Source organism: Lissotriton vulgaris, chromosome 2_1, assembly GCF_964263255.1.
Source record: "Lissotriton vulgaris chromosome 2_1, aLisVul1.2, whole genome shotgun sequence".
In the NCBI taxonomy this organism is placed as follows: Eukaryota; Metazoa; Chordata; class Amphibia; order Caudata; family Salamandridae; genus Lissotriton; species Lissotriton vulgaris.
The window spans coordinates 766884158-766910459 of NC_141687.1; the positions used below are offsets into that span (position 1 = coordinate 766884158).

Genomic DNA, 26302 nt, shown 5'->3' on the forward strand with positions numbered 1-26302 from the left:
ATCTGCAGACATCACCACCTCATAAGAACAGCCAAGAGCTCCTCCTTCAAAGCCCGCCTGGACAACAACGCACACGACAGCAAAGAGCTCTTCAACATAGTGAATGAACTCTCCAACCCCAGAGCCAACACCAACTACATCACGCCCTCACAAGATCTGTGCGACTCACTGGCCACCTTCTTCCACTGCAAGATAGCTGACATCTGTGACCGCTTCAACACCACGACCACCCCGACAACACCAGACTCCAACACCCCCTAGAACACCACCAGCACCAACCACCTGACCTTCTGGTCCAACGTGAACGACGAAGAGACGCCGAAGGCCATGAACTTCATCCACTCAGGATCACCATCCGACCCCTGCCCACACCACATATTCAACAAAGCGGACGCAACCATTGCACCCCATTTACGGATGGTCATCAACATCTCCTTCGAAACAGCGACATTCCCGGAAAGCTGGAAGCACGCCGAAGTCAACGCCGTCCTCGAGAAACCTAAGGCGGACCCCAAGGACCTCAAGAACTTCCGGCCCATCTCCCTGCTCCCCATCCCGGCGAAGGTCATTGAGAAAATCGCCATCATGCAACTGACCCGCCACCTCGAGGACAACAACATCCTAGATCCGTCACTGTCCAGATTCAGAAGAAACCACAGCACCAAGACAGCCCTCATCGCTGCCACGGACGTTATCAGGCGCCAACTCAACAACGGCGGGACATCAGCCCTCCTCCTCCTAGACCTGTCAGCCGTGTTCAACACGGTCTGCCACCACACACTAAAGATATGCCTCCAAGAAGCCGGAATCCGACAAAAGGCCCTGGACTGGACCAAGTTCTTCCTCTCCGGCAGAACCCAGAGAGTCCGCCTCCCACCCTTCCGATCTGAAGCCACTGACATCATCTGCGGCGTACCCCAGGGCTCATCCCTCATCCCGACCCTGTTCAACGTCTACACGGCCCCCATCACACAAGTGGCCCGCCAGCACTACCTCATCATCATCTCCTACGCCGACGACACTCCGCTCATTCTCTCCCTCACCAAGGACCCGCACACCGCCAAAACCAACCTCCACGAGGGAATGAAGGCCGTCGCCGAGTGGAGGAGGAGCAGCCGTCTGAAACTGAACTCTGACAACACACAGGTCCTCATTCTCGGCCCCACCCCCTCTGCCTGGGACGACTCCTGGTGGCCGACCACACTGGGGACAGCACCGACGCCTGCGGACCACGCACGCAACCTAGGATTCATCCTAGTTTCCTCCCTATCCATGTCGAAGCAGGTCAACGCCATCTCCTCTGCCTGCTACAACACCCTCCGCATGCTCAGCAGGATCTGCAAATGGATCCCGACCGAAACAAGAAGAAAGGTGACCCAAGCCCTCGTCAGCAGCAGACTGAACTACGGCATTGCACTCTATGCAGGAATCCCTGCCAAACACCTATGACGACTACAACGCATTCAAAAAGCCTCCGCCCGACTGATCCTCAACATCCCTCGTCGCAGCCACATCATCCCCCACCTGAGACATCCTCACTGGCCCCCCGAAAACAAGAGGATCACCTTAAAGCTCCTCACCCACGCACACAAAGCACTCCACAACACCGGACCAGCCTACCTGAACAGCAGACTCAGCTTCTACACCCCAACCCGCCAGCTCCGCTCTGCCAGCCTCGCTCTCGAAACCGCCCCCCGCATCCAACGAACAACCTCCGGCGGCAGATCCTTCTCCTTCCTTGCCACCAAGACCTGGAACACCGTCCCTACCCACCTGCTACAGACCCAAGACCTGCTCGCCTTCAGAAGACTCCTCAAGACCTGGCTCTTCGAGCAGTAGCAGCACCCCCCCCCTCAGCGCCTTGAGACACTCACGGGTAAGTAGTGCGCTCTACAAGGGACTGATTGATTGAATCTACCACAGCTGAAAAAGCCTTCCTTTCCCTGGCTGTCAGGATATCTGCGAAATTGCCTATGTATGGAATAAAGACTTTTAGAAAATCCAACCAACTACGGCTAGCTTTTGCTTTGCCTTTGAAGGGATGTCCCCTCTCAAGAAGCAATATAGCTCGATGGGTCTCTGCATCCATTACCTATTGTCATAATAAAGCCAGAAGGCCTTTGACTGCAAAACTAAAAGTACATTTTACAAGAAGGAGTGGCCACCTCTGGAGCCCTCCTTGCCGGACATTCGGGGAGCAGCAACCTGGTCTAATTTTCATACCTTTATCAAACATTATTGTTTGGATTAATTTTGGAAAGCAAATATCGCAGTTGGTCTAGCAGTTCTATGTCAGCTTTTTCAATAAGGTACATTTTCTTTACTGCTATAACACATTATACGTTATTTATATAAGAAATTTCATGTTCATAGTCTTTTGCTTATTCTGAGGTTTGCCTTACCACATCTACTTCTTTTTGTTAATGCTGCTCACTAATCCGATTCAAGCAGGTGAACCTATGAAAGATTCATTACTAGAGAAAAAACACAAGTTAATTACCTGTACAATGTGGTTCTCGAGTATTGATATCTTTCATAGATTCACATGCAACCTTCCCTCCTCCCCACTGGGGCTCACCACTCCAAAAACGTATTTCATACATTTTGGTACACTGTGCCTAAAATCTGTGGTATGGTGGCCCTGCAGGGTAAGAGTTCGCAATGATTGGCTGCGTTCTGGTTCTTCTAAAAAGAAATATGAATTGGTTAACCATTTCACTTGATTTTTTTCTATTGCTCTCAATGTTTCTCTATGCACTTCTTGTAAATATTACCATGGGACTACCACCATGACTATAAGATTCAAGTATGTGAATCTATGAAAGATAACTATACTGGAGAAACACAGTGTACAGGTAAGTAACTTGTTTTTTTAACACACAGTACTTTAGCATGCATGCAAGTATTTATTTTTGTTTTAAATAAAATACTTTTAATGATTTTTTTTAAAGTGGTTTAAGTCACAAGGACCTAGGTTTAATCCACAGTTCTTTTGCTCACCAAGCCACCCCAGTTTACACCCCGCAATATGCCAATCAGGCTTGACCCTGCTCCTCACAGGAACAGTCCAGCCCGAACTGCCAAGCCAGGTCCTCCCTGACTGTAAACAAGCATCCTGGGGCTGGTTTTGGGGCACCCCATATCAGCCAGACAGGCTTGAATCCAGTGGTGCAGTGAGCCTGTGACCCACGTCTGGGCATACCCTTCCTACTTAGGGCGACAAAAGCCAAAGGAACAACTGATGGACGGAATGCTGAACAATGCAAACATTCAAGCCCCCAGTCACAAAGATCTAATTTTAATTCATTGTTATTTTGCTCACCACGTCATTCCAGTTTGCACCCAGCCATATGTCCATCAATTGTTCTTTTGCATTTGTCACCCCGAGTTGGTAGGGGTATGCCCAGATGTGGGTCTGTGCTCTCCATGCCATGGGTCGGCAAATCCTCAGCCGAAGTCTTGGCTTGTGCGTCGTTCTAGTGAAAAGATTGAAGAACATAAGAATAATGGAATGACTCATAATTCTGTTTGTATATAACATTGCATGTGCTTGGAGATGTGTTTGTTCTTACTTCTGTGTTAGAGATGACATCCTTTCTCTTTTAGCACCTCACCAATATAACACGTTACTGCCATTTTGTGTACTGCGTCTCGTAACGCCGAATTCCCTTAATCTCCCGAGCAGACAACTTTCCTGCTTGTCTATGTCAGCTGGAGAGGATTCTTGAAGTACGTATCTTGAAGTAGTTTGAATTTGACACTGCATTGTGATCCAGAGAAGGGTCACCAGAACTATACTAGTGGTTTGAATTGTGCATGGTGGTGGTGAGTGTCAATTTCATGTTTTCCCTTCCCATTACCATCGGGTACCACTTCGAGTCCATCATGAGGGGCCGTTCCCTCCATGACATCAAGTGGACTGCAAATACACTGCTACCCTCTCTTAAGCTTTGTATGATATTCGCGCTATGTTGGGAGTAAGAATTGAGTCTTCATTGTCTTTTCTTTTTAGTACATGTTTTTTTGGCCTTTTTGTCATCACGTATATTACATGACATAGTCTATAGTGTTCTGTAGGAATATTTTCATATGTGTAACGCTTGTCTTGAACTGATTTAACTATCTAAATTGTTGTTTTAATTTGTAACCCAGGTGTTTGTTAAGCTGCTTATATACAATAGTAGCTCGTTCTATGTGAAGTTCTGAGATACATTTTTGGATATTTTTCACACTGTATAAATTTGCAAACATTAATGAGAATAAAATTAATGAAGAGAAGGGAAGTAAACTCTATCCAAGAAGAAAGAACATATTCAAGTGTTACCTTTTTTGTTTACTGTATATAGAATTAAACACATACTATCGGCTACAATGCCTACTATACCAAATATTTTTTCTGTTAGTGAGAGGTATATGATTTCATGCTTTCAAGATGCAGATATTTGTGTTGCGTCTTTATTTAATATGTATTCTGGGATTACTTCAGTTCAAGTGCTAATTTTTCTAATTTTCACTAAAGGTGATTAAGCTGTTTGTGTGTTAATATGAAGAAACAGCTGACCCTGTAGTTTGGCTACATAAAGCAATTTGTTTTGGATTTCTTGGTTTACATTTCTGGCTATGAGTAAAACCTTTGCTCAATCACCGCCTTGCATTCTGGGCAATATTATTCCAAATACAGTGTTGAAAAATGTGTCTTTGAAATTGTCTGTCAACATCTTCTTCTGTTTTTAATTTTGCTGAATGAAGTAAATATAATTCATTGTCTTTCCAATTTAGAATCACCTGACAGTGAGGTGGCAATGGACATTGTGACATCAGAGCAGCAGGTTTCTGAGGTCGTCTATGATTGTGTTATTTGTGGACAGAGTGGTCACTCAACTGAAGATCGACCAACTGGGCTGGTTGTATTATTACAAGCTTCTTCAGGTAAAGTTATTGATTGGGAATTAATAATTCTGTATTTATTTGAACCAAATAATTGATTAAAGAAGTTCATGATTAATTTGATTACCCTTGTCACACTATATGTACAATATTCTTACAATGCATCCCTATGTATTTTCTACGCTGCAGTGTTGATTTTGCTAGCTAGCCAGTACTGAATGCCCATATTTGTTCCTCACCAGAACTAAATCTAGTACTTCACTTTGAAGTCACATAGCTAGTGCTGTCTTAGCTAGATGGTTTCTGTGATTGTCACTGCAGAGTTCAAAGTTCACAATCAACCGTAACTACTCACAGGGTAACGTTCAAACTGGTCAGGTTTCATAAATGGGATTAAGTAACACAACTGTATATGTTTCTGTTTTGTGACCATGTTAAAACATTTGGTCATGAAACTCTAAGGTGATTTGCTGTACAGTTTGTTTGTACAGACCAAATCTGGTTTGCATACGATCTGTTCATGTTGTAATAGTACACAGTGAGTCAAAAATGATGGAGAAGGATAAGGCCAGCATAATTAATAGTGCTTAAGACTCATACAAGAGTTCTAACAGTCACTGAGTATTTTGAATCTGGTTACTTGCCAAGTATGAGACATTATATTAATATATTTTTCGGCAAACAGCTTCTTCAATTATTATTTGCGTTTGTGAATTTTTGAAGGAGGATCACCACATTACAGTAACTTGATTACACCCTTGGCTAACTTGTGAACAGTGCATTTCGCGATGTTGAGTTGTTATCGAGACTTCATTACTTATCTGCAATATGTGTTACTGGCCAGTAAACTTCATCTCTGTTATCTTCTGTAATGACAATCAAAAACACTTTAAAGGGACATTATAGATAATAAGCATGGACATGCTGATTTTTGAAAGACATTAATATTTTTAAATATTTGTCTTCATGGCTTTTCAGGGAGATGCTCTTTGGCCATTTTAAAACTTGTAGGAGAAGATAGTTTCCCATTTCATTTCACAGCTTGGGATCTAGAAAAACTGGTTTGTAATCCATAATTTTCTACTCAACAGCATTGTCTGCTTCTAGGAGAATATTTTATCTGCATTTAAGCTCCCAAAGAAGTTCCTTTATCAAGGTTTAGAGCATTTAGAAACATTTACATCTGTAAAACATTTGACTTCTCAAGTTTATTTAACCAGAGCGTTGAAGGTAGATTAGAGCTGCTTTTGCAGTACTAGGCATCCAGGTGATACAGAAATGACTCCTTTATGGTTGCTGAATTGAAAAATACGTTAATTTCGATTTTGTCCTGCATGTTATAACAAATGGACAAAATCCAATAGGTATTGAGTTTCTCATCTGTGCCTTCCTTGAAATCATGATAATGAAAGGACTATCCTTAACCTTCGAGGTTGTTGGTGGACTTGTTATGTTACGCTATACAGATTAGTGGAGCGCATTATCACCTGGGAGGGTATCCTGGCGGTGAGCAGGTGTGACTCCAGCCAAACTTAGGGCCTAGTGGAAAAATTCAAAAAGCCAGGTTTTCAGCTTCTTGCAGAATTCAAGACATCAGGAGGAGGTTCTGATGTGTAGCGGCAGGCCATTCCACACTGTAGGAGTGATGTAAGGGAAGGCTCAACAGCCTGATCTGGTTTCATGTATATGTGGGATGTGTGCAAGTAGGAGTTAAATGAGCAGAGGTGCCTGGAAGGCCTTCTGTCTATTGAAAATATGAATCGGTAGAAAGTAACAATAATATTAAGCCAGGAGCAAGTCAATATGATCCATGCAGCAAATAACTATGACATTTTACAGCATATGGGCACCAGTTAACAAGATTCCAGACCCATCACAGCATATTCATAGTGAACAGTTCCACATATCAACATGTTTCAGAACTGAGAGTGAAAAAGAAATGGGGCTGGGGGAGTGGGGAACGGTGAGGGTGGCGGGGCACAGATCTGAAAGAAAAAGGTAGAATATCCCCAGGCGTCAGTCTGGATCCGGAAAGATTTGCGTAGCAGTACCCCTGCTCTGCGTCCGTCGTCGGCGTCGTTGGCGCCGGGATGACATCGCCGGAGTACTTAGACGCCGCCCTCGTGCACTGACATCAGTTCTTCTTTTTTCCACGCCAGCAAGCACAGGTCCGGAGAAAGTGGTACCCTTTAGTAATTTTTTGACTAAACTTTTTCGATCCTTTTGATCTGTTTTTCGAGTCGAACGACTCCATTGGTGCCGGTAGGGATGCCCGGGTTCAAGCCCTGTGCCGACTGCAGCCGGCTGATGTCGGTTACCGACTCCCTTTGCCAGTGCCTGTATTGCTTAGGGGCCGACCACGATGACAAGTCGTGCCCCGACTGCCGGGCCTTGACGTCGAAAGCCAGGCGGGAGCTGTCCCGTAAGCGCCTCGAGATCCGGCAGTCGGCCCGCACCGCTCGAGGTCCCGGTCCGGAAGGATGTTGAGGGACCGGTCGCAGGGCCGGAGTCATCACAGCTCGGCGAGTCAACACCACTCGTCGGGCTCCAAGTCCTCAGGTCAGAGGCACAAGAAGTCGAAGAGGCGACATCGCTCTTCTGACTTCCCCCGACGCTCGCGCGACGTGGCCGGGGGTTCGGGCGACACTGCCCTCGCAGCTCCGTCCGAGCCGCAGACGTCGCAGCCTGCTCCATACCCGCTGGTCCCTGGGCAGAACGCGACACCAGAGGAGATCAATGAATTCTTCATGGCCATGAGGTCGCTCGCTCCTCCGTCGGGTTCCGTGGCACCTTCGGGCCCCGTGGTCCCGACTGGGAACCAAAGTGGGCCGGGTGCTTCCGCCCCGGCGTCTTCGGTCCCAGCACCGTAGGGCCCCACTCGATCCGGTTCCTGATCCGGGTCGCCGCTGGTCGACCTTACGACTCCGGCGTCGACCCCTAGTGTCTCGATCGGCGCCGTCCCCGCACGACACGGTCCCTGGTCCCTCCCTCGGTCCGGATCCGGCGTCGGACCGGCGTCACTCGACGCCGCATTCGACGCCGGCGGAAGAGCAATTCTTCTAGGATCAGGCCCCATCCTTTACCCCTGCATTCCAGGAGATGGGGGACGGGGGAGACTGGGAGGGGTCTGAGGACCCTCTGGCACGGGAGTGTCAGTCATATCAGGACTGGACAGAGGAGCTAGGGGAAGCCAGTGGCCTGGACACCTCCCAGACGCTGGTTTTGTCTCCCCTCCTACTGTGGCTACGGAGGAGGGGGGCTGCTTATAGTGTGGTGCTGACAAGGGCGGCCAAGGCCTTGGCTCTTGAGCTCCCCGTCGCAACGGTGAGCTCTAACATCCTCACAGAGGTCCTTTAGCCGCAGGTATGCTCTCTGGAGCCTCTACTGCCATTTAATGAGGCTCTCACGGACGTCCTGTTGGGCACCTGGTCCAGGCCCGCTGCAGGTCCCCCTGTAGATAGGAACGTCGCTAGGCGCCACCGCCCTGCTCCGGGCGACCCTAGTTTCCTGTCCACCCACCCCGTCCCCGAGAGCCTGGTTATCCAGGCCTCTACTTCCCAATTCGCATTCCCGACTGCACCTCGAGATCGGGAATCCAAAAGGTATGAACAATTCGGCAAGAAAATGTTCTCCTCCCTCAGTTTGGGGTTGCGGTCAGTCAACACCGCGTGCCTTTTGGGCCGTTACACCCACTTCCTGAGGGATACGGTTGCGGACGTCCTGCCGAAGTGCCCGGAGGGGGCCCGGGTGAAGCTCGCTCAAGCCCTCCCAGAGGGACGAGACGCAGCGCGGTACTCCATACGATGTGGACTGGATACCACGGACTCACTAGGAAGGGCGATTTCCACGTCTGTGGCGGTTCGCCGCCACGCCTGGCTGAGGTCCACCAACTTCCTGGCCGATGTCCAGAACACCCTCATGGACATGCTCTTCGATGGCAGCCACCTCTTTGGTGGCAAGGCAGATAGTGCGCTTGACCGCTTCAAGGACTCCCGGACTACGGCCACGTCCTTGGGCCTGTCGGCCCGCGTCAGCAGTCTTCTTCCTTTCGCGGCCAAGGAAGGGGCGCCCCCACACGTTCTGCCAGCCACGGGCTGCAGACTAACATCCAGCGCGGCGGTGGACGTGGTAACCGTCGTGGCGGTAACAGGGGACAACGGCGAGGCCAGTCCACATCCACCCCGCAGCATCCGCCTCCAAGGGTTCCTAGTCCGAGCTTTCAGGCCCATTTGACGCCAGTGGGGGGCAGGGCGCACCATCACATCGGACAGGTGGGTGCTGCAAATCGTCCGAAGGGGCTACTCCCTCCCCTTCGAGGCGACCCCTCCAGCCATGCCACCGCAGTGCCACCGTGTGTCGCCATCATGCGCAGTCCTGGGCCAGAAGTAGGTTGTGGTTGTTACTCCCACTACTTTCTGGTTCCCAAGAAGGGCAAAGGGGGCCTACGCCCTATCTTGGACCTGCGGAACGTCAATGGCTTCCTCCAGAAGGAGAAGTTTAAGATGCTGACTCTGGCTCAGGTCTTTGCTGCCCTCGACCCTTGAGACGGGATGGTAGCGTTGGACCTGCAGTTCACGGTAGGCCAGGAGCATTTTCAGTTTGCCGTGCTCCCCTTCGACCTTACCAGTGCTCCTCGGCTCATCTGCGCAGGTCAGGGGCGTCCGTCTTCCCCCTACCTCGACGACTGGTTGTTAAAGGCGCGCTCGCCTCAGGCAGGCCTTACCCACCTTCAGACTATGGCCGACCTCCTGCATTTGCTGGAGTACTCCATCAACATGCCAAAGTTGCACCTAAGTCCCTCTCAGAAGCTCCCCTTCATTGGAGCGGTTCTGAATTCAACACAATTTCGGGTTTATCCTCCTGAGCAGCGAGTCTGGGATACTCAGGCTATAATTCCGATCTTTCGGCCTCTATCCCGGGTTTCAGTCCGGATGACCCTCCGGCTCCTGGGCCTCAAGGCATCCTGCATCCTGCTAGTGCACCATGCCAGGTGGCATATGCATGCTCTGCAGTGGGACCTGAAGTTTCAGTGGGCACAGCATTAGGGCAACCTGTCCAATCACGTTCAGTTGTCGGTGGGCACTGCACGACACTTGCATTGGTGGCTCATGAATTGCGATTTGGGTCAATGGCAGATCCCTCTCCCTTCCCCAACCGGAGCACACAGTGGTGACGGATGCGTCCCTCCTGGGATGGGGACGCCACTTGGGAGAGGCGGAGATCAGAGGCCTCTGGTCTCCGGCGTTTTCCCGGCTCCACATCAATCTTTTGGAGCTTCGGGCGATTCGACTAGCACTGAAGTCATTCCTTCCCTCTGTTCGGGGAAGTGTAGTGCAGGTGTTCACAGACAAAACCACCGCCATGTGGTATTGCAACAAGCAGGGCGGGGTACGGTCCTGCACCCTTTGTCAGGAGGCTCTACGCCTCTTGACATGGCTGGAACATCAGGGCATTACCTTGGTGATTCAACACCTGGCAGGTTCTCTGAATACCAGGGCGGACGAACTCAGCCGCCGGTGCTTGATGGATCACGAATGGCGTCTGAACACGGACGTGGTGCAAGGTCTCTTTCTACAGTGGGGAGAGCCTTGGTTAGAGCTATTCGCCACCGAAGAGAATGCGCAATGTCATCAATTCTGCGCGTTGAAATTTCCAAGGCGGCACTCAGTCGGCTACGCTTTTCATCGCGAGTGGAGCTGCGGTCTGTTGTATGCCTTTCCGCCTAAACCACTTCTGCCCAGAGTGCTGAAGATCAGGTGCGACCGGGCCCAAATCATTCCTGTGGCTCCGGATTGGGCACAAAGATACTGGTATCCCGAGCTACTCAATATGGCGATCGATTCCCCAATCCGACTGCCTCTTGGAGAGGATCTTCTGTCGCAGCAGCAGGGGACGATCTTCCACCCGAACCTGTCCAGCCTCCACCTCCATGCGTGGAGATTGAGTGGTGATAGTTGACAGCTTTCGATCTTTCTCCTGAAGTCTGTGATGTCCTTCTGGCAGCCAGACGTCCCTCCACGACGACGGTGTACGCCTGCAGGTGGAACAATTTTGTGGAATGGTGCACCGATCAGTCTGTGGATCCCCTTTCTGCCCCTCTTTCCAGCGTTCTTCTGTTCCTTCTTTCCTTGTCCCAGCAGGGCTCTACTCTGGGCACTATCAAGGGTTAGCTAACTGCCATCTGCGCTTTACTGCTGCTTGTCTTGACATATCTGATGTGCGCTCCCGTTGAGCCTCTTCTTAACTGTCCTTTGCATCTTCTTACTCTAAAGATGGCTTTCCTGGTAGCTTTCACCTCTGTCAGAAGAGTGAGTGAGCTCCAGGCCCTTTCTTCTGAGCCTCCTTTCCTTTCTGTACATCCGGACAAGGTGGTTCTAAGGACCCGTCCTTCCTTCTTGCCAAAGGTTGTTACACCCTTGCACCTTGGGCAGACCATCACTTTGCCCACCTTCTTTCTAACCTCCGCAGCCATCGAAAGAGGAGGAGAGGCTCTATCGTCTGGACCCCAAACGTGTGCTCTCATTTTATCTGAAATGCACGCAGCAGTTCTGGGTGGATGACCAGCTCTTTCTTGGCTATGTGGGTGCCAAAAAAGGTTGGGCCGCACACAAACAGACCATCTCTTGGTGGGTCGTTCTCTGCATCAAAGCCTGTTACTCGTTGGCTAAGACGGAGCCTCCTGTGGGGCTGCGTGCCTATTCCACCAGGGCAACGGCAGCCACTACTTCTTTGACATTTGTCAGGCAGCTACGTGGGCCTCGCTGCACATGTTTACCAAGCATTACTGCCTTGACAGTCATGTCCGGAGAGACGGCTACTTTGGCCTTTCTGTTCTCCGTGACTTTCTGGTGTAATCCTGTTCGCAGACTCACCACTGGGGTTGGTATTGCTGGGGTATCTATTCTAAGGTAAGGAATCTATCACTAACATGTCTCTTTCAGATGCACAAGTTACTACTTGTGTAACGGTATATCTGTAGGAGACATTAGTTAGTGATAGATTCCTTACCGCCCCTCCCATCCTCCCCGTTCTGCGAATCGATTACTAGGGTTAAGGTCATCCCTTTCAGGGCCCTAGTTTTTAATGATCCGGTGGTCAGTATCTTGCATGGCTCTAAGTTCCTGGCGCAGAAAGTCATGTACAGAACTGACGCCAGCGCGCATGGGTGGCGCCTAAGTAGTCTCCGTGACGTCATCTTGCCGCAGGACTCCACCTACTGACGCGCAGGGGTACTGCTAAGCAAAACTTTCCTGATCCAGGCTGACGCCTGGGGATATTCTAAGGTAAGTAATCTATCACTAACTAATGTTTCTTACAGATATATCGTTACACAAGTAGTAACTTGTGCTTTAGGCGCTGCATGGTCATAATCAGGCGCCGTGTGGGCCATGAATTGTGTAGGGTATAGCCAGTAAAACGCACATTATGCCTGCAGACAGCTATAATAGAGGTCTAAGTCTGGTGCACCCAGTCCGCCCTGTTCAAAGGGGAGAGTAAGAATCCCCCAAGCAATTCTGGCCTATTTTCAATCTCATGCCAGAAATACCAGACTCAACAGAAGTCTGTGCCTAAAGCAGCTTGTGAGTGGAAGAGGAAGACGAATAAATAAAGGAATTTGGACAGTATAACCATTTTAGAAATGGCCATCTGTCCCGCCATCGAAAGTAAGAGTCTCTTTTAGTGGCCCAACTGACTCTCCAGCCACTCCATCAGACAGCCGTAGTTTGTTCTCCAGAGGACATCCACTTCCCGGCTCAGCCATATGCCCAAGTATTTATTGGGCTCAGTCGCCCACCAGAGAGAAAAGTCAGAGCAGAATTGCACAGTGGCTCCCGTAAGAGGGAAAATCACTGACTTGGCCCTGTTGATGGAGGTTTTGGCTAATCCTCTGAACCTGGTGAATTCCTTAATAAAAGGATCTCAGTTCTTAGCTGGATGATTGACATATAGCGTGACATCATCCGCATACATCGAGACCAGCACCACATAAGGGGCCCATGCTAACCTGAGCACGGTGTCTCTGTCCCTCTAATTGAGGAGCAAAGCAACAATTGGCCAAGCACATTTTCTATGTGGAGCAATTTCTCTTTGGTTGCATTATCGTAGTCTTCAATCATCTAGGTGTGCTGTTTGAGCTGACCCAGTCTTTCATCATGGCTGGACACCTTTTCTTTTAGGTGAACAAATCTATCTGCCAGTGAGTCGATTTTACTATCAATTGCCATGAGGGACTGCTTGAGATCCCTGAACATCTCCATTATGTCAGGCTCCTGGGAGAATACTCTACTCGCTGCAAATTCTGACGACTCCTCTTCTGTGGATGTCACAGAGCCACAGGGCAGCTTACTCTGTTCAAAAGTCAACTTTGATTGCCTAGTGTCTGTTTTCCCCATCTTGTTTGAAGATGACGTGCATCTTCTGGCCGCAATCTCACACCCCCCCGAAGCGATTCCAAGTCAGAGGCAACCGGCGAATCCATCCTGAAAGAGTCCCGAAGAGGGGAACACAGAACCTCCTCTCTACGTGATGCAATAGGCCTCCTCACCACCTCACCTGTGCCAGGGAGCAATGTCACCGAGTTGTGCGCTGCCACAAGAATCGTCAGTGGCTCTTAGGACTGCTGCAGTCTATCCCGCTCCCTGCTTTTCTTGTCAGCGTTTCCTGCGCCCCACATGATACACTAGGGCCACAGCTCCAGGCATGCATAGCATCGGACCAGGCAAGTCTGTGAAACCAGCCTAGCTCAACCTCCCCATTGCGCCCACTGTGTCTTTGAATGTCTGAGAGCCCCTAATCTGTGCCCGTGGGGCCACCTGCCCAGCTCTATTCCCCTCAATGCTCCAAAATGAATGGGAGCGCCTCCGCTCTGCTGACATCCACCAGGTAGCTCTGCTGCGTACAGCCGGCCGGCCTGCCAGCCCAGACCTCGGGACTCGCTCCAGCCTCTGGTCCTCTTCAAGTAGGCCGCAGGTAGTTCCTCTGCCCCCTCACTGTGCCGCCCAAGTGTCAGTGACAGCGAAGTCGGCACCTCTCTCCACTGGCGGCCACTGCTCTCGGCCACCACTGGTCTGTTCCCGGCAGTGTTATGTGCTCCGCCCGGTCCAGGGTACTAGGCCGCAGTTCTTTCACAGCCAGCAGCGCCGCTTCCACAGCCACTTCATATGCGTAGGGTGGCTCCCCATGCTCTTCAGTTACAGTGGGGCCCGGCGCCGGCAGCCTTGATGCCACCCGTGGAAGTGGATAAATGATGGATATTCGTTCCAGCCCACAGAGCCTCATAGAGTGATGAGCATCCTGTGGCAGGGCCATCTAGTGCCCAGGTGTCTGGAAGTTTTCTGAAAGTAGATGCCGTTTTATTTTTAACAGCACATGCGGTTGTTGAGGTATGGGGAGGCAGTGCTATGTGGTTCCTTCAAAGTGTGGGTGAGGAGTTTGCATTGTGCTCCTTTCTGTATGGTGAGCAAGTGGAGGGCCTTCCGCTGAGGTGTGATGTGAGTTCAGCGAGGGAGGTTAAGAGTGGTACTAGCTGCCGAGTTTAAAATGGTCTGCAGCCTTTAGGTCATTTTCTTTTTCTTTTTTTGTTGTTGATCCCAGCATAGAAGATGCTCCTATAGTCTAGCTTGCTTGCGACAATGTTGTGCATGATGAGTTTTCCTGGTGCTGATTGGGAGCCATTTGAACATCTTAATCCGCATCTCAAGGAAGAATGGGACAGTGATGGTGTTGGCTTGGGCGGTTATGTCGAGTTTACTTTTGGTGATGATCCCGAGGTTCTTGGCATGGGTGGTTGGGGTGTCCTTCCCAGAACGGAATCAAGCATCCGAGGATTTGGGCCCAGATCCTTGGACTGGGGTGAATGTGTGACATTGATCCACATTCTGTCCATCACCTGTTTTGTTTGCAATTACCGCCATAAGTGCGCTGGGGATGCTCAGACGTGGGTCCCAGGCACTCCACACCACTGGAGTCAAGCTAGCCGGGCTGATGAGAGGTGTTACCTCGAAACCGGTCCTCGGATGCTTGATTCCGTTCTGGGAAGGACATGGCTTTTGTAGTTCGGACTGGACTGTTCCCATGGGGCACAGGGTCAGAACTTATTTGCATATCGCCATTGTCTAACCCAGGGTGGTGTGGAGTGCAAAAAAACGATGGATTTGGATTTGGGCCCAGATCTTTGGACTGGGGTGAATGTGTGACATTGATCCACATTCTGTCCATCACCTGTTTTGTTGGCAAATCAAGAATAGTCACACAAAAGATGATCGGAGGAATGGTTGCAAATAGTCTGACCACCGGCAGTCATTTTGGGTAGTATTCCATCCAATAATTTTCCACCCACTGTGCCACTCTACACAATTGCCTGCCGTATGCTAGGTAGTACAGACTCTGCTCCTCATGGACCCCAACAAGAGTTGAAAAGACTGAAAATCCCTGGATCCAACTGTGAAAGACTAAAATCCGCCCAATGTCTTGAGTATTGATCCGAAACCCTGGAGATACTCGGCTGTGACCGATATGACCAGCAAAGTTTCCAAAACTCCTTGGCCAAAACTGTCAGGATTATGGATTTCGGGCCCCCGTGGTGATTTATATATCAGATTGCTGAGACGTTGTCCATTTTTAGTAGGACACAACAGTTTACTCTATACCTTGTCCAACATTGTACAGCAAAGGATCCTGCCATTAGTTCCAGGCAGTTGTTACTCTTCTGCGAACCATTTTCTTCTGGTGAAGGAGTCCCCACAACATGCTCCCCAAAAAGACTTGCTGGCTTTGGATTATATTACGATGTTCGGATCGGATTCGAAAGTGGCTCTGCAGTCCCAATGGTCCATATGGGCTAGCTACCAATGCATTTCCTCCCAGACCTCCTCCTTCTGCTGGACTTGTTCGCAATACTGGAGCCCCCTGAGGAGGTGGAAGGTCCGGAGCCTCTGAAGTGCCCAGTAATGCAACAGGCCCTAAAAGATTGCCTGCATTGGAGGACGATAAAAGACATACCACCCGGGCTATCTGGCATAACAATGTTGTTGGTTTGCCCCTTGTCCGTCTCAATTCTGTTTGAATCTTTGCCATCTTCTGGGATAGCCGGCTGAGATTTTTTTACGTGGAATTGATATCAGAGCCTAGTGAGTTAGTCTATCTGGACGAGTTGAGATGGAATTTCTTTACGTTTATAACAAAACCCAAACCTTCCAGCATATGGATTGTTGTCTACAACTTCTCAAACAGTCTACCCTGACACTGATTGAGTAGGAGGAGGTCGTCTATATAAATAATGGGATGGAAACCTTGAGCGAGAAGAAATTCCATCATTGGTTTGAGCACCTTGGTGAAACACCAAGGGGTGGAAGAAAGCCCGAAAAGAAGAGTTGCGAATTGGTAAACCTGCTTTTGGCAAAGGAACTCCAGGAATCTGTGGTGAGGTGGAAAGATGGGAATCGTGAGGTACGCATCTTTGAGATCGAGACACACCCGCCAGTCCTGAGGCTACAGCAGATCCCACAACAGATGAATACCTTCCATCTTGAAGTGGCAATAAATTCCCCCCCTTACCCCACCCCCAATTGAACTTGCGTAGATTGATCACTGGTCATTGCGCTTCTTCCGATTTTTCCACAAGGAACATATTGCTGAGGAAGCCCTTTGGGTGTAGGATGGATCTAGCTATAGGATGTTTGCGCATCAGGTCCAACACCTCGTGGTCTATCAGAAGGCACTGGGCCTTGCAGAATATTCTCGTATGATGCCGGAGCTGAGGCACTGGAGAACCATAGAACTCTACGTGAAACCCCGGCAGTGTTTGAAGAACCCATGCATCTGAGGTTATATAACTGGCCTCTGTTGGCTCCTTTTGCACCACAACCTCTGTGCACCTCTTGGAGGGGAAGAACTCTCCCATCCTTGACTGGTCCTGCTAATTGTTCTTGCGGTAGCCTTGGCCTCTGGGAAGGCCTTCCATGTAGAAGCGGCTGGTCGATCGCCCCCTTCCTCGACCAAACCCGGCAAAAGATTTTGGGTGAAAAATCTTTTAGATGGACGTCTGAGCCTTATCGAGGGATGTAAAGGTTGAGATGAATTTCCCCAACTCTTTATAAATAGTTCACCAAGATGCCCCCTTGGGCAATGGGTCCCACCTGAGAGGAAGCCAAACCCCCCCCAATTTGAGGTCCACCTTAGGAGGGATCTCCTACGTTTAGTAGATAACATGCAATTCATGTTCCTAAGAAAAACTGCAGCACGTTGTGCCCATCCGGAGACGACTTCAGGTGATATTAGTTTACTAGATGCCTTTGCCTCCTACGCGATATCCAGTGAGCTGATGATGTTGAAAAGTTTGTCCTGGCTGGACCTCCAGGATCGGTCAAGGCCCTTTTTAGGATCCTGAATATACTTTGCCAAAAAGGTAGCTATCTGTCTATCTATATCTTTGGTTAGAGCTACTTTTCCTGCCAATGAAGGTCACTGACATTTTGCCAGTAGTTGGGTCCTTCCCTCCCTCTCAAGGGACTTACGGAAGCGATCCGCCATGTACTTAGCCACTTTCGGCAACCGGGACCATTCTGCTGACCTAGGGTGAACAAGATCATCCGGGTCCAACATAGCCGACTGATTCTTAGAGGGTTCTTGGGGAGGTAAAGGGTTGGTGGGTGGGGAAGGGCACCATGGTCTGGAGGGACATTCCTCATTGTTAGTCTGCTTGAGAGTCATCATCTCCCCCAACAGGAAAAACATGGTCAAAGGGTAAATCAGGCTTGGGGTCCAAAAGCGCCCCTGATCACCTTCAAGACCAGTAGGTCTAACGAGAAACGCCCTTTTAAGGCGCTACAAAGCACGCAAGTTGACTCCTGCATCAGATTTGCGCTTGTGTGAATGATTCTCCCCCTCGTGCGGCAAGTTGACGGGTTTTGTGGTGGTGAAAAATGCCATACTAGGAGGCACTGGGCCTGCAAAGGAGTAAGCAATTCGAATAAGGTGCCTTTCTAAAGTTGCAATCGCTGATGCCACTGCCTGATGAATGGATGCATCCACTGCATCACAAAATTCATCGTCCAATGGGAGTACCGATAGGGACTCCTCTTCCATATATTCTCACTCCATGGTAAGGGTAGGGTCTCTGCAAACAAGTTTAAGGGCACCTCAAAGGGGCTACAGTTGTGGTTCTGCACAGCACCAGTGTGTTTGGGCATGATAACAGGTGCAAGTTGGGTTCTCCCTGGGGCCTAAACACCCTGTTTGATAGGAATGGGTTAAACTTTGGAATGCACCCTGGCTGGACCCCTAGCGGCAGCCAAGAGCTCCTAGCGCGCCGCCAGTGAAAGTTGCACCCTCTACGTCGCTCTGAGGCCCACCACACTCGCATGGTTCCAGGTCAAATGTCTTGCCACGAATGGGGCACTGAATCGCGTTCCCACAGAAGAGTGCTGTGAGGAAAAAAAGCTTTGTAGGCTTGAGTGAGGAGCTTGTAGGTGTTTCTTGTTGACTGGGAGCGAGATGGAGTTGTCAGAGGTTTTGCGGCTGAGGCGGGGATGTCGAGGACCTGTGTGGCAGTGGTGTTTTGGCAGTTCCGTAGTTTCTTGATCGGTTTCTAGGTGATGCCATGTTAGTGGATTGCCGTAGTCGAGTCTGCTGGTGATGAGTGCGTTGATGACCGTTCTTCTGGATTTTGTGGGAATCCATCTGACAGTTTTTCGGAGCAGGTGGAGCATGTGGGAGCAGGCTGAGGAGAATTAAATGATTTGGTGGCTCATTGTGAGCGAAGATCCAATATGATGCCACGTTTGTGTGCGTGGTCTGTTGGGGTGGGTGGAACACCCAGAGCAGCTGGCCCCCAGGAGTCTTGTTCGAGTTGAGCTTGAGGCAGCTGTCTTTCATCCGTGTAGCGACACCCTTCATTCCACTGTGGAAGTTGGTTCTGGCAGTTGACGGTTCGTTGTTGAGGGAGAGGATTAGCTGGGTGTCATTGGGGTAGGAGACGATGTTGAGTCTGTGGCCTCTGACGATGACTGCGAGGGGGGCTATGTACACAAATAGGGTGGGGCTCAGGGAGGAACCCTGGGGCACGCCACAGCTGATCTCCTTGGGTTCTGAGAGGAACGGTGGTAGTCTGAGTCGCTGGGTTTGAGCAGTGCGGAATGAGTGGATCCAGTCCAGGGCCATGTCGCGGATGCCGGCATTATGGAGTCTGGGGAATAGGGTGCGGTGGGAGATGGTGTCAAAGGCAGCCTAGAGGTCTAGTAGGATGACGGCTTCGGGTTCACCGCGGTTGAGGCTGGAGCGGATGTCGTTCGTGGTGGCGAGGAGTGCAGTCTCTGTGCTGTGGTTACTTCAGAAGCCGGATTGGGAGGTGTCCAGGACGTGGTTAGCTTTGATTAACTCTGAGAGCTTGGCGTTGATGGCCTTCTTCATGACCTCGGCTGGGAAGGAGGGAGATTGGTCTGAAATTCTTGAGGTCTGTCGGGTCTGAGGATGGTTTCTTCAACAGGGGGTTGATCTAAGCATGTTTCCAGTCATTGGGGAAGGTGGCGGTTTTGATGCAGCAGTTGATGGTGTGGTGGAGCTGGGGTGCGATGGCGGCTGCTCTGTGGAAGTTGCGGTGCGGGCATGGGTCTGTCGCGGATCCTGAGTGGATGCTTTTACTGTCTTGAGCGTGTACTCTGCAGCAAGTCTTTTGAGGTGCAGGTTGTTTTGTGGGATGGTGGCAAGTATGGCGGCCGGGTCTAGGGTGTCGAAGCTATTGGAAATCTTCCTTATCGTGTGGTGGATGAAGGTGCCAAGTTTGTTGCAGAGGTCTTGGGAGGGTGGAACTTCTGTGGTCCCGCTGTTGGGCCTGGCAAACTCCTTGACTATGGCAAGGAGTTCTTAGCTGTTGAGTGTGTTGGCATTGATTCTTTCTTGGTGGGCCATTTTCTTGGTGATTTTCAGGATGAGGTGGCGTGCATTGACGGCAGATTTGAAGGTTGCATGAGTTTCTGGAGTTTCCTTGCTCATCCATATCTTCTCAAGACGTCTGCAGGTGTGTCTGGACTCTTGTAGGGTAGGGGTGAACTAGCTGGCTGCCTTGAAGCAATGCTTGCCTGGTCTTCTCCTGAGGGGTGCCAGGGTGTCGACTCAGTAGGAGATCCCTTGATGGAGGTCGCAGGCTGCGCAGTTAGAGTCCGTGGGTATTGGCGGAGTGGTTGTGCCGAGGGAGTTGACGAGTTCTTCGGTGGCCTTGATCCAGCTGTGGGGGGCGGGGGGGGCTTATGGCAGTGGTGTACAGTGGGCGCATTGACGGCGAGGTGTACGCAGTGATGATCTGATAGAGACTACTACTACTAGCTGCAGATTACTTCACGTAGCATTATCCCCAGGCCTGAGACTGGATCCAGAATTTTTTTTGCCACAGCATTACTGCGTGCCGTGGGAACGGCATCACGCAACTCAGCCCAGTCGTCCGCGTACATGACGTTAGCGGGGTCACGTAAGCCCCCCCCCCCCCCCACCGGTGCGCATACATCAGTTTTCTTCTTTTCCGCATCGTGCTCTGGGCCTGTTTAGACCCCTTTTTCCCTTTTAAGCTATTGTGTGCGAGTGGGGACAGTGCGAATGCCTTCGGGCTCTAAGAGGTGCTAGTCTTGTGGACGCCTGATGTCGGCGATGGACCCTCACCTCATCTGCATGTGGTGCTTGGGGGAACACCATGACTCCACCCATTGTGAGGCGTACCAGCAGATGAAACCGAAGTCCCGGCGGGAGCGTCGGATGAAACTTCTTTCGTCTGCATGTCCAGGTCGGCGTCCTCACCCCACCTGACCCCTGTGGAGGGTTCTCGGACCTACTACTGCTCTTGTCGACATCGTCCCTCTCCGAGATCACAGGAGCATCGCTCACCGGTTGGTAAGTGTTGCAGTTTGTCCCCAAGGGTCGGTTACTGCCCTGTTGGGGGCACAGGCTCCATGTGGGTGGTGCGTCTCCGCGTATCGTCCCCCTATCCGCCATTTCCTGGTGTGGGGGCGACAAGAGCCCAGATGGAGAAATATGGAGCGGCTTTGCAGGCCTTGCTGGCTTCTCCTCGTCCTCATTTCCTTCTTGGGACATCAGTGGAACCCTTGCAGTGTGCAGGGCTCTCTGTGGCGTTGCCGGCGGCTCCGGCCCCAGCGCCGACTGGATCGGAACCAGGTTTGAAGGATGTGGTGTTGTTGGGGTGCGGCCCTTCGGGGGTCCCTCCTTCGGACCACGGTGCCTCTGCTACGCCGTAATCTCTTGAGGGAGTCTCTGTGGTGTCGCAGGAGGTTACCCGGGCTCGGGTCGCACCCCCGAGGCCCTCTCTGTCCTCTGGATGGAAGACAATCTTGTCTAAGGCTGAGGTGACACCGCTTCGGTGCTTGCGGCTGCTGGCCCTGGCAGCGCCACAGGGGCCGCCGGAGGGCCCCTCTCGTCACGGGTCGAGGCTGGCGGGGGACTCCTTGTCCTTCCCCGGGTCCGTCTCGTTCCTGCACGCAGACGGCTGCCTCGTCGGAGGTTAGGTTGGCCCCTTTCCGGTGCCGCTCCTTTGCCGCCCGGCTCCGGGCTCCTGCGCCGAGCGCTGCGGTGGAGGTCGTTCCGGGGTCTCCCTTGGTGTCGGACGACGACATCCTGCCTCGATTCGCGGACTGTGCGGCACCAGGACTGCGTCGGGTCGTTAACTCGTCCTCTGACGCCTCTTCTCCAGAAGTCCGACACTTGTTGGTGTCATCCTCCCCGGAGATGGGCCGACAAATTGTGGCTTTTTCCCCGGCGTCCTCAAAAGGCGGCTCCACGCCATCTCTGCGGTCTTCGCTAGAGGAGCCGCAGGTCTCCCACTCCTCGGTCCATCTTCCTTCTTTCCAGACCTGGCACTTCCTCTCTCCGGTTGGCTTGGGGAATGGCCATCTAAGCTTGCAGCAGTCGCCTACCGAGGAGCTGCTTTCCCCTCCGCTGTCCCTACGGAGGCGGGTGCGGCCTTCGCTCGCGCTGTTTCCGCGGCTGTGGGAATTTTGAGCATGGGTGATCCAGCTACCCAGTTCCCCACGGACCATCTTCTGGACGTTATCCATCACGGCTCTGGTGGTAGGGAACTACTGCTTCCCTTCGAGGGTTCACTCCATTCTTCTCTTTAGGGGACTTAGGGTCGTCCCGCCACGGGGGATCTGGTGCCCCAACACTTTCTGCACCGCCACCATCCAGTGCCATTTGATCCGGCGTATCTTTTCCTCCACCCTTCTACCAGGGACCCCCTTTTTCAGAATGCGTTCCCCTTTCTGCCGACGCTGTTGTCTCCACCGTCACGGGAGGCCCGCTGGCTGGACTCCTGGGGGCGCAATATGTTCGCCTCAACCAGTGTGGCTCTGTGGGCCCTTAACACGTTGTGTGTCCTGGCTAGGGCCACTTCTTGTTTGTGGGACTCGGCAGAGTCCCTAATGTCTGCCGCTTCTCAGGAGGGTGCCTGTGTTGATCTGAGGCACCATGTGTTGGATGGCCGGGAGCTGGTGGCGTTTATTCTTCGCTCCGCTCTGGACATCTCGGAGGTGCTGGGTCATGCCATGGTTTCTTCGGTTGCCCTTCGTCGCCAAGCCTGGCTTCGAGACAGTGTGTTTCTGCAGAACGTTCGGGAACGGCTGGTGGACCTTCCCTTCGATGGTGCTTTTTTGTTCCACGTCCCTGCTGACTCAGCCATTCAGAGGTTCTTGGTGGGGCTTTGTCCTCCTCCTCCTCCTTCTCCCCCTCAGTGACCTGTGACTTGATCTGGTTCTTGAAGGTGTTCTTCCGTTTGGGCGGGTCGCCCCAGTTGTGTGTCCTGTGTGCTTCATGGCCACTCAAGTCCTTCTTGTTGGGGATGTGGTTCTGTTGGCTGCTGGCCGGTCCTTCTTGACTGACTGTTTTTGCTTTGGGTTTTCTACACCATGCTGGCCCTGAGACTAGGCCTGCTGTTTTTTTTCTCTTTGGCTGCTTGACAAGCCTTCTGTGGGTTTTTCTGCAGATATTTTCTGTTGCCCTCTGCTGCGGACGTTGTTCCCAAGATGTTTCCATGTTTTGGGATGTGACATGCCCTATGTGGGTCAATGGTAGCTTTTCTGTACCTCTGTTATGCGCTGAGGAGTTGTGATCGCCTTCGGGCCTCTGTTCTCCATGGCGTTAAGGTATGTTACAGTTGCAAATACTCTTGCTGATGGCTTGGGATGGCTTGAGTTGCGCCCTGGGGTGTCCTTCTCTGTGGTCACTGCGCTGGTTGCCTGGTCTGGCCTGCTGTCTGCAACTGGGCGTCTTGACTCTGCCTGGTTCTGCTTATTTTTGGGCTGTGGGTGTGGTCTCCTCCCTGGATCGTGTCCGGACCCTTTTCGTCTTCTTGTTCTTGGTCTTCGACTGGCGTCTGGCTTGCCCTGAGCGCATCCTTCTGCGGTGCTCTCGGCGTCTGGCTGCACTTCTTGGTGCTGACCTACTGTTTTTCTGCACCATTGTGCCTTCCTGGCGATTTGGTAGGACACAAGGAATCCAACACAGAGGGAGGGAAAGGGGAGGAGTGATCAACAAATGTTGAAGCACTCAGTGTTCTGTAAAATACCCCTCACACACCAAAAGGCCCCTTGGTGTCATGCTTCATCATCGGGGTCTTCGCACCCCTCTATCGGGATGCGGCGTGCTGCGTTTGTTGCGCCCCTAGGGCAACATTGTAACTTGTGCAACTTAACGTATTTTTCTTAAGAGTCTTGTCATGTGCTTAGCCCTCTGATCTCATAAAGAGTTCAGAGGTGTTTGTTAGTTAATAAATATCTTGTTTATTTTCATAACTACCTGTCATTCAATCAATCACGGCATTTATACTACTACTCACCCGGGAGGGTCTCAAGGCGCTGGGGGAGGGGTATGTTACTGCTCGAACAGCCAGGTCTTGAGCTGCTTTTTGAAGGAGAGATGGTCCTGGGTTCGCCGAAGGTGGGTGGGGAGGGAGTTCCAGGCCTTGACTGCCAGGTAGGAGAAGGATCTTCCTCCGGCGGTGGCTCTGCGGATGCGTGGTACGGTGGCGAGGGCGTGGCTGGTCGATCGTAGCTGGTGGGTGGGCGTGTAGAAGGTCATGCGGTCGTTGAGGTACTTGGGGCCCAGGTCGTGGAGAGCCTTGTGTGCGTGGGTGAGGAGTCTGCACGTGATTATCTTGCTGACGGGGAGCCAGTGCAGGTCTCTCAGGTGTCCAGTGATGAGGCTGTGTCGGGGGATGTCCAGGATGAGTCGTGCGGAGGCATTCTGGATGCGTTGGAGTCTTTTTTGAAGTTTGGCTGTGGTTCCGGCGTAGAGGGTGTTCCCGTAGTCCAGTCGGCTGGTGACAAGTGCCTGGGTAACGGTCTTCCTGGTTTCAGTGGGGATCCATCTGAAGATCTTGCGTAGCATGCGCAGGGTGTTGAAGCACGAATATGAGACGGCGTTGACTTGTCTGGTCATCGACAGGGAGGAGTCCAGGATGAAGCCCAGGTTGCGTGCGTGGTCCGTTGGCTTGGGAGCGGTGCCCAGGGCCGGGGTCCACCAGGAGTCGTCCCAGGCGAGGGTGATGATCCCAGGATGAGGTCTTCCGTCTTGTCTGAGTTCAGTTTAAGGCGGCTGTTCCTTATCCAGTCGGCGACGTCTTTCATCCCTTTGTGTAGGTTGGCTCTGGCGGTGGTGGGGTGGTTGGTGACGGAGAGGATCAGCTGGGTGTCGTCGGCGTATGAGATGATGTTGAGGTCTTGTTGGCGTGCGATGGCTGCGAGGGGGCTCATGTAGACGTTGAAGAGGGTTGGGCTGAGTGAAGATCCTTGTGGTACGCCGCAGATGACTTCGGTGGCCTCGGATCTGAACGGGGGGAGGCGGACTCTCTGGGTTCTTCCGGCGAGGAACGAGATGATCCACTCCAGTGCTTTCTCTCGGATTCCGATGTTGCTGAGGCGCTTCACTAGGGTGCGGTGGCAGACGGTGTCGAACGCCGCAGAGAGGTCCAAGAGGATGAGGGCCGCTTTTTCCCTGTTGTCGATCAGGGTTCTGATGTCGTCGGTGGCTGCGATTAGGGCGGTCTCGGTGCTGTGGTTGGCCCGAAACCCGGACTGCGAGGGATCGAGGGATCCGTTCGTCTCGAGGAAGGCGGCAAGCTGTCTGTTGACGGTCTTCTCGATGACTTTGGCCGGAAAAGAAAGGAGCGCGATGGGACGGTAGTTCTTGAGGTCGGTGGGGTCCGCCGTTGGTTTCTTCAGGAGGGCGGTAAGCTCGGCGTGCTTCCAGCTCTCCGGGAAGGTGGCAGTGTGGAAGAAGGAGTTGATGATGTCTCGGAGATGGGATGCGATGATGGCGTCGGCTTTGTTGAAGACGTGGTGTGGGCAGGGGTCGGTTGGTGATCCGGAGTGGATGGAGTTCATCGTGCGGGTGGTGTCTTCGGTGCTGATCGGGGTCCAGTTGCAGAGGGTGGTGGTGGCAGGCGTTGGTTCGGTGATAGGGTGCGTGTTCTGTGCGTCGAAGCGTTTGTGTATGTCGGCGATCTTGCGGTGGAAGAACGCGGCGAGTGAGTTGCAGAGGTCTTGCGAGGGAGTGATGTCGTTGTTTCCGGGGCTGGGGTTGGAGAATTCTTTGACGATGCTGAAGAGTTCCTTGCTGTCGTGGGCGTTGTTGTCCAGTCTTTCTTTGAGTGCCGACTTCTTGGTGGCGCGGATCAGCTGATGGTGTTTGCGGGTGGCGTGCTTGAGGGCGGTCCTGTTGTCTGTGGTCTGGTCGAGCTGCCAGGCTTTCTCGAGGGTGCGCCAGTTCTTCTTAGATTCCTTGAGTTCGTCAGTGAACCAGGGGGTTTTCTTGCTGCCGGGTCTGCTGGGAGGGTTCTTTAGTGGTGCGAGGTCGTCGGCGCAGGCGGTCATCCACTTGGTGAGGTTGCTGGCTGCTTCGTTGGGGTCCATTGTGTTGGTGGGAGTGTTCTGGCTGAGGGAGGCGGTGAGCTGCTCGGCAGTGAACTTGCTCCAGCTCCGGCGGGGAACCTGTTGCGGGTGGTGGTGGGTCGTAGTTTTTCTGAAGCTGAAGTGGACGCAGCTGTGGTCGGTCCAGTGGAGTCCGGTGGCGTGGCTGAAGGAGATGTGCTTGCTGGATGAGAAGACGGGGTCGAGCGTGTGGCCGGCGTAGTGGGTGGGAGTGTTCACCAGTTGCTTGAGTCCTAGGTTGGCGAGGTTGTCCAGCAGGGCGGTGGTGTTTCTGTCGTTGTTGTTCTCCAGGTGGAAGTTGAGGGCCCCTAGGAGGATGTAGTCGGCGGAGGGCAGGGCGTGCGGGCTGATGAAGTTTGCGATGTCTTAGCTGAATTGTGTGCGTGGTCCCGGGGGTCTGTAGATGAGGGTGCCTCTGAGGGTGGTCTTGGGGTCAGTGTGTATCTGGAAGTGCAGGTGTTCGGCGGCGGTGAAGGTTTCGTCGGAGTTAG

The 26302-nt window shown here is 52.0% G+C and overlaps 1 protein-coding gene across 7 annotated transcripts in view; it reads left to right on the top strand.

Annotated features, from left to right (window-relative positions):
* The window catches only part of UBR3 (ubiquitin protein ligase E3 component n-recognin 3), a 2118328-nt gene that overhangs the window by 1403238 nt on the left and 688788 nt on the right, over nt 1–26302 (top strand). For all 7 annotated transcript variants that reach the window (XM_086956098.1, XM_086956102.1, XM_086956099.1 and 4 more), the window contains one exon: nt 4780–4929. In XM_086956098.1, coding sequence (XP_086812224.1) covers nt 4780–4929 — 150 coding nt within the window. The remainder of the gene's footprint in view (nt 1–4779; nt 4930–26302) is intronic.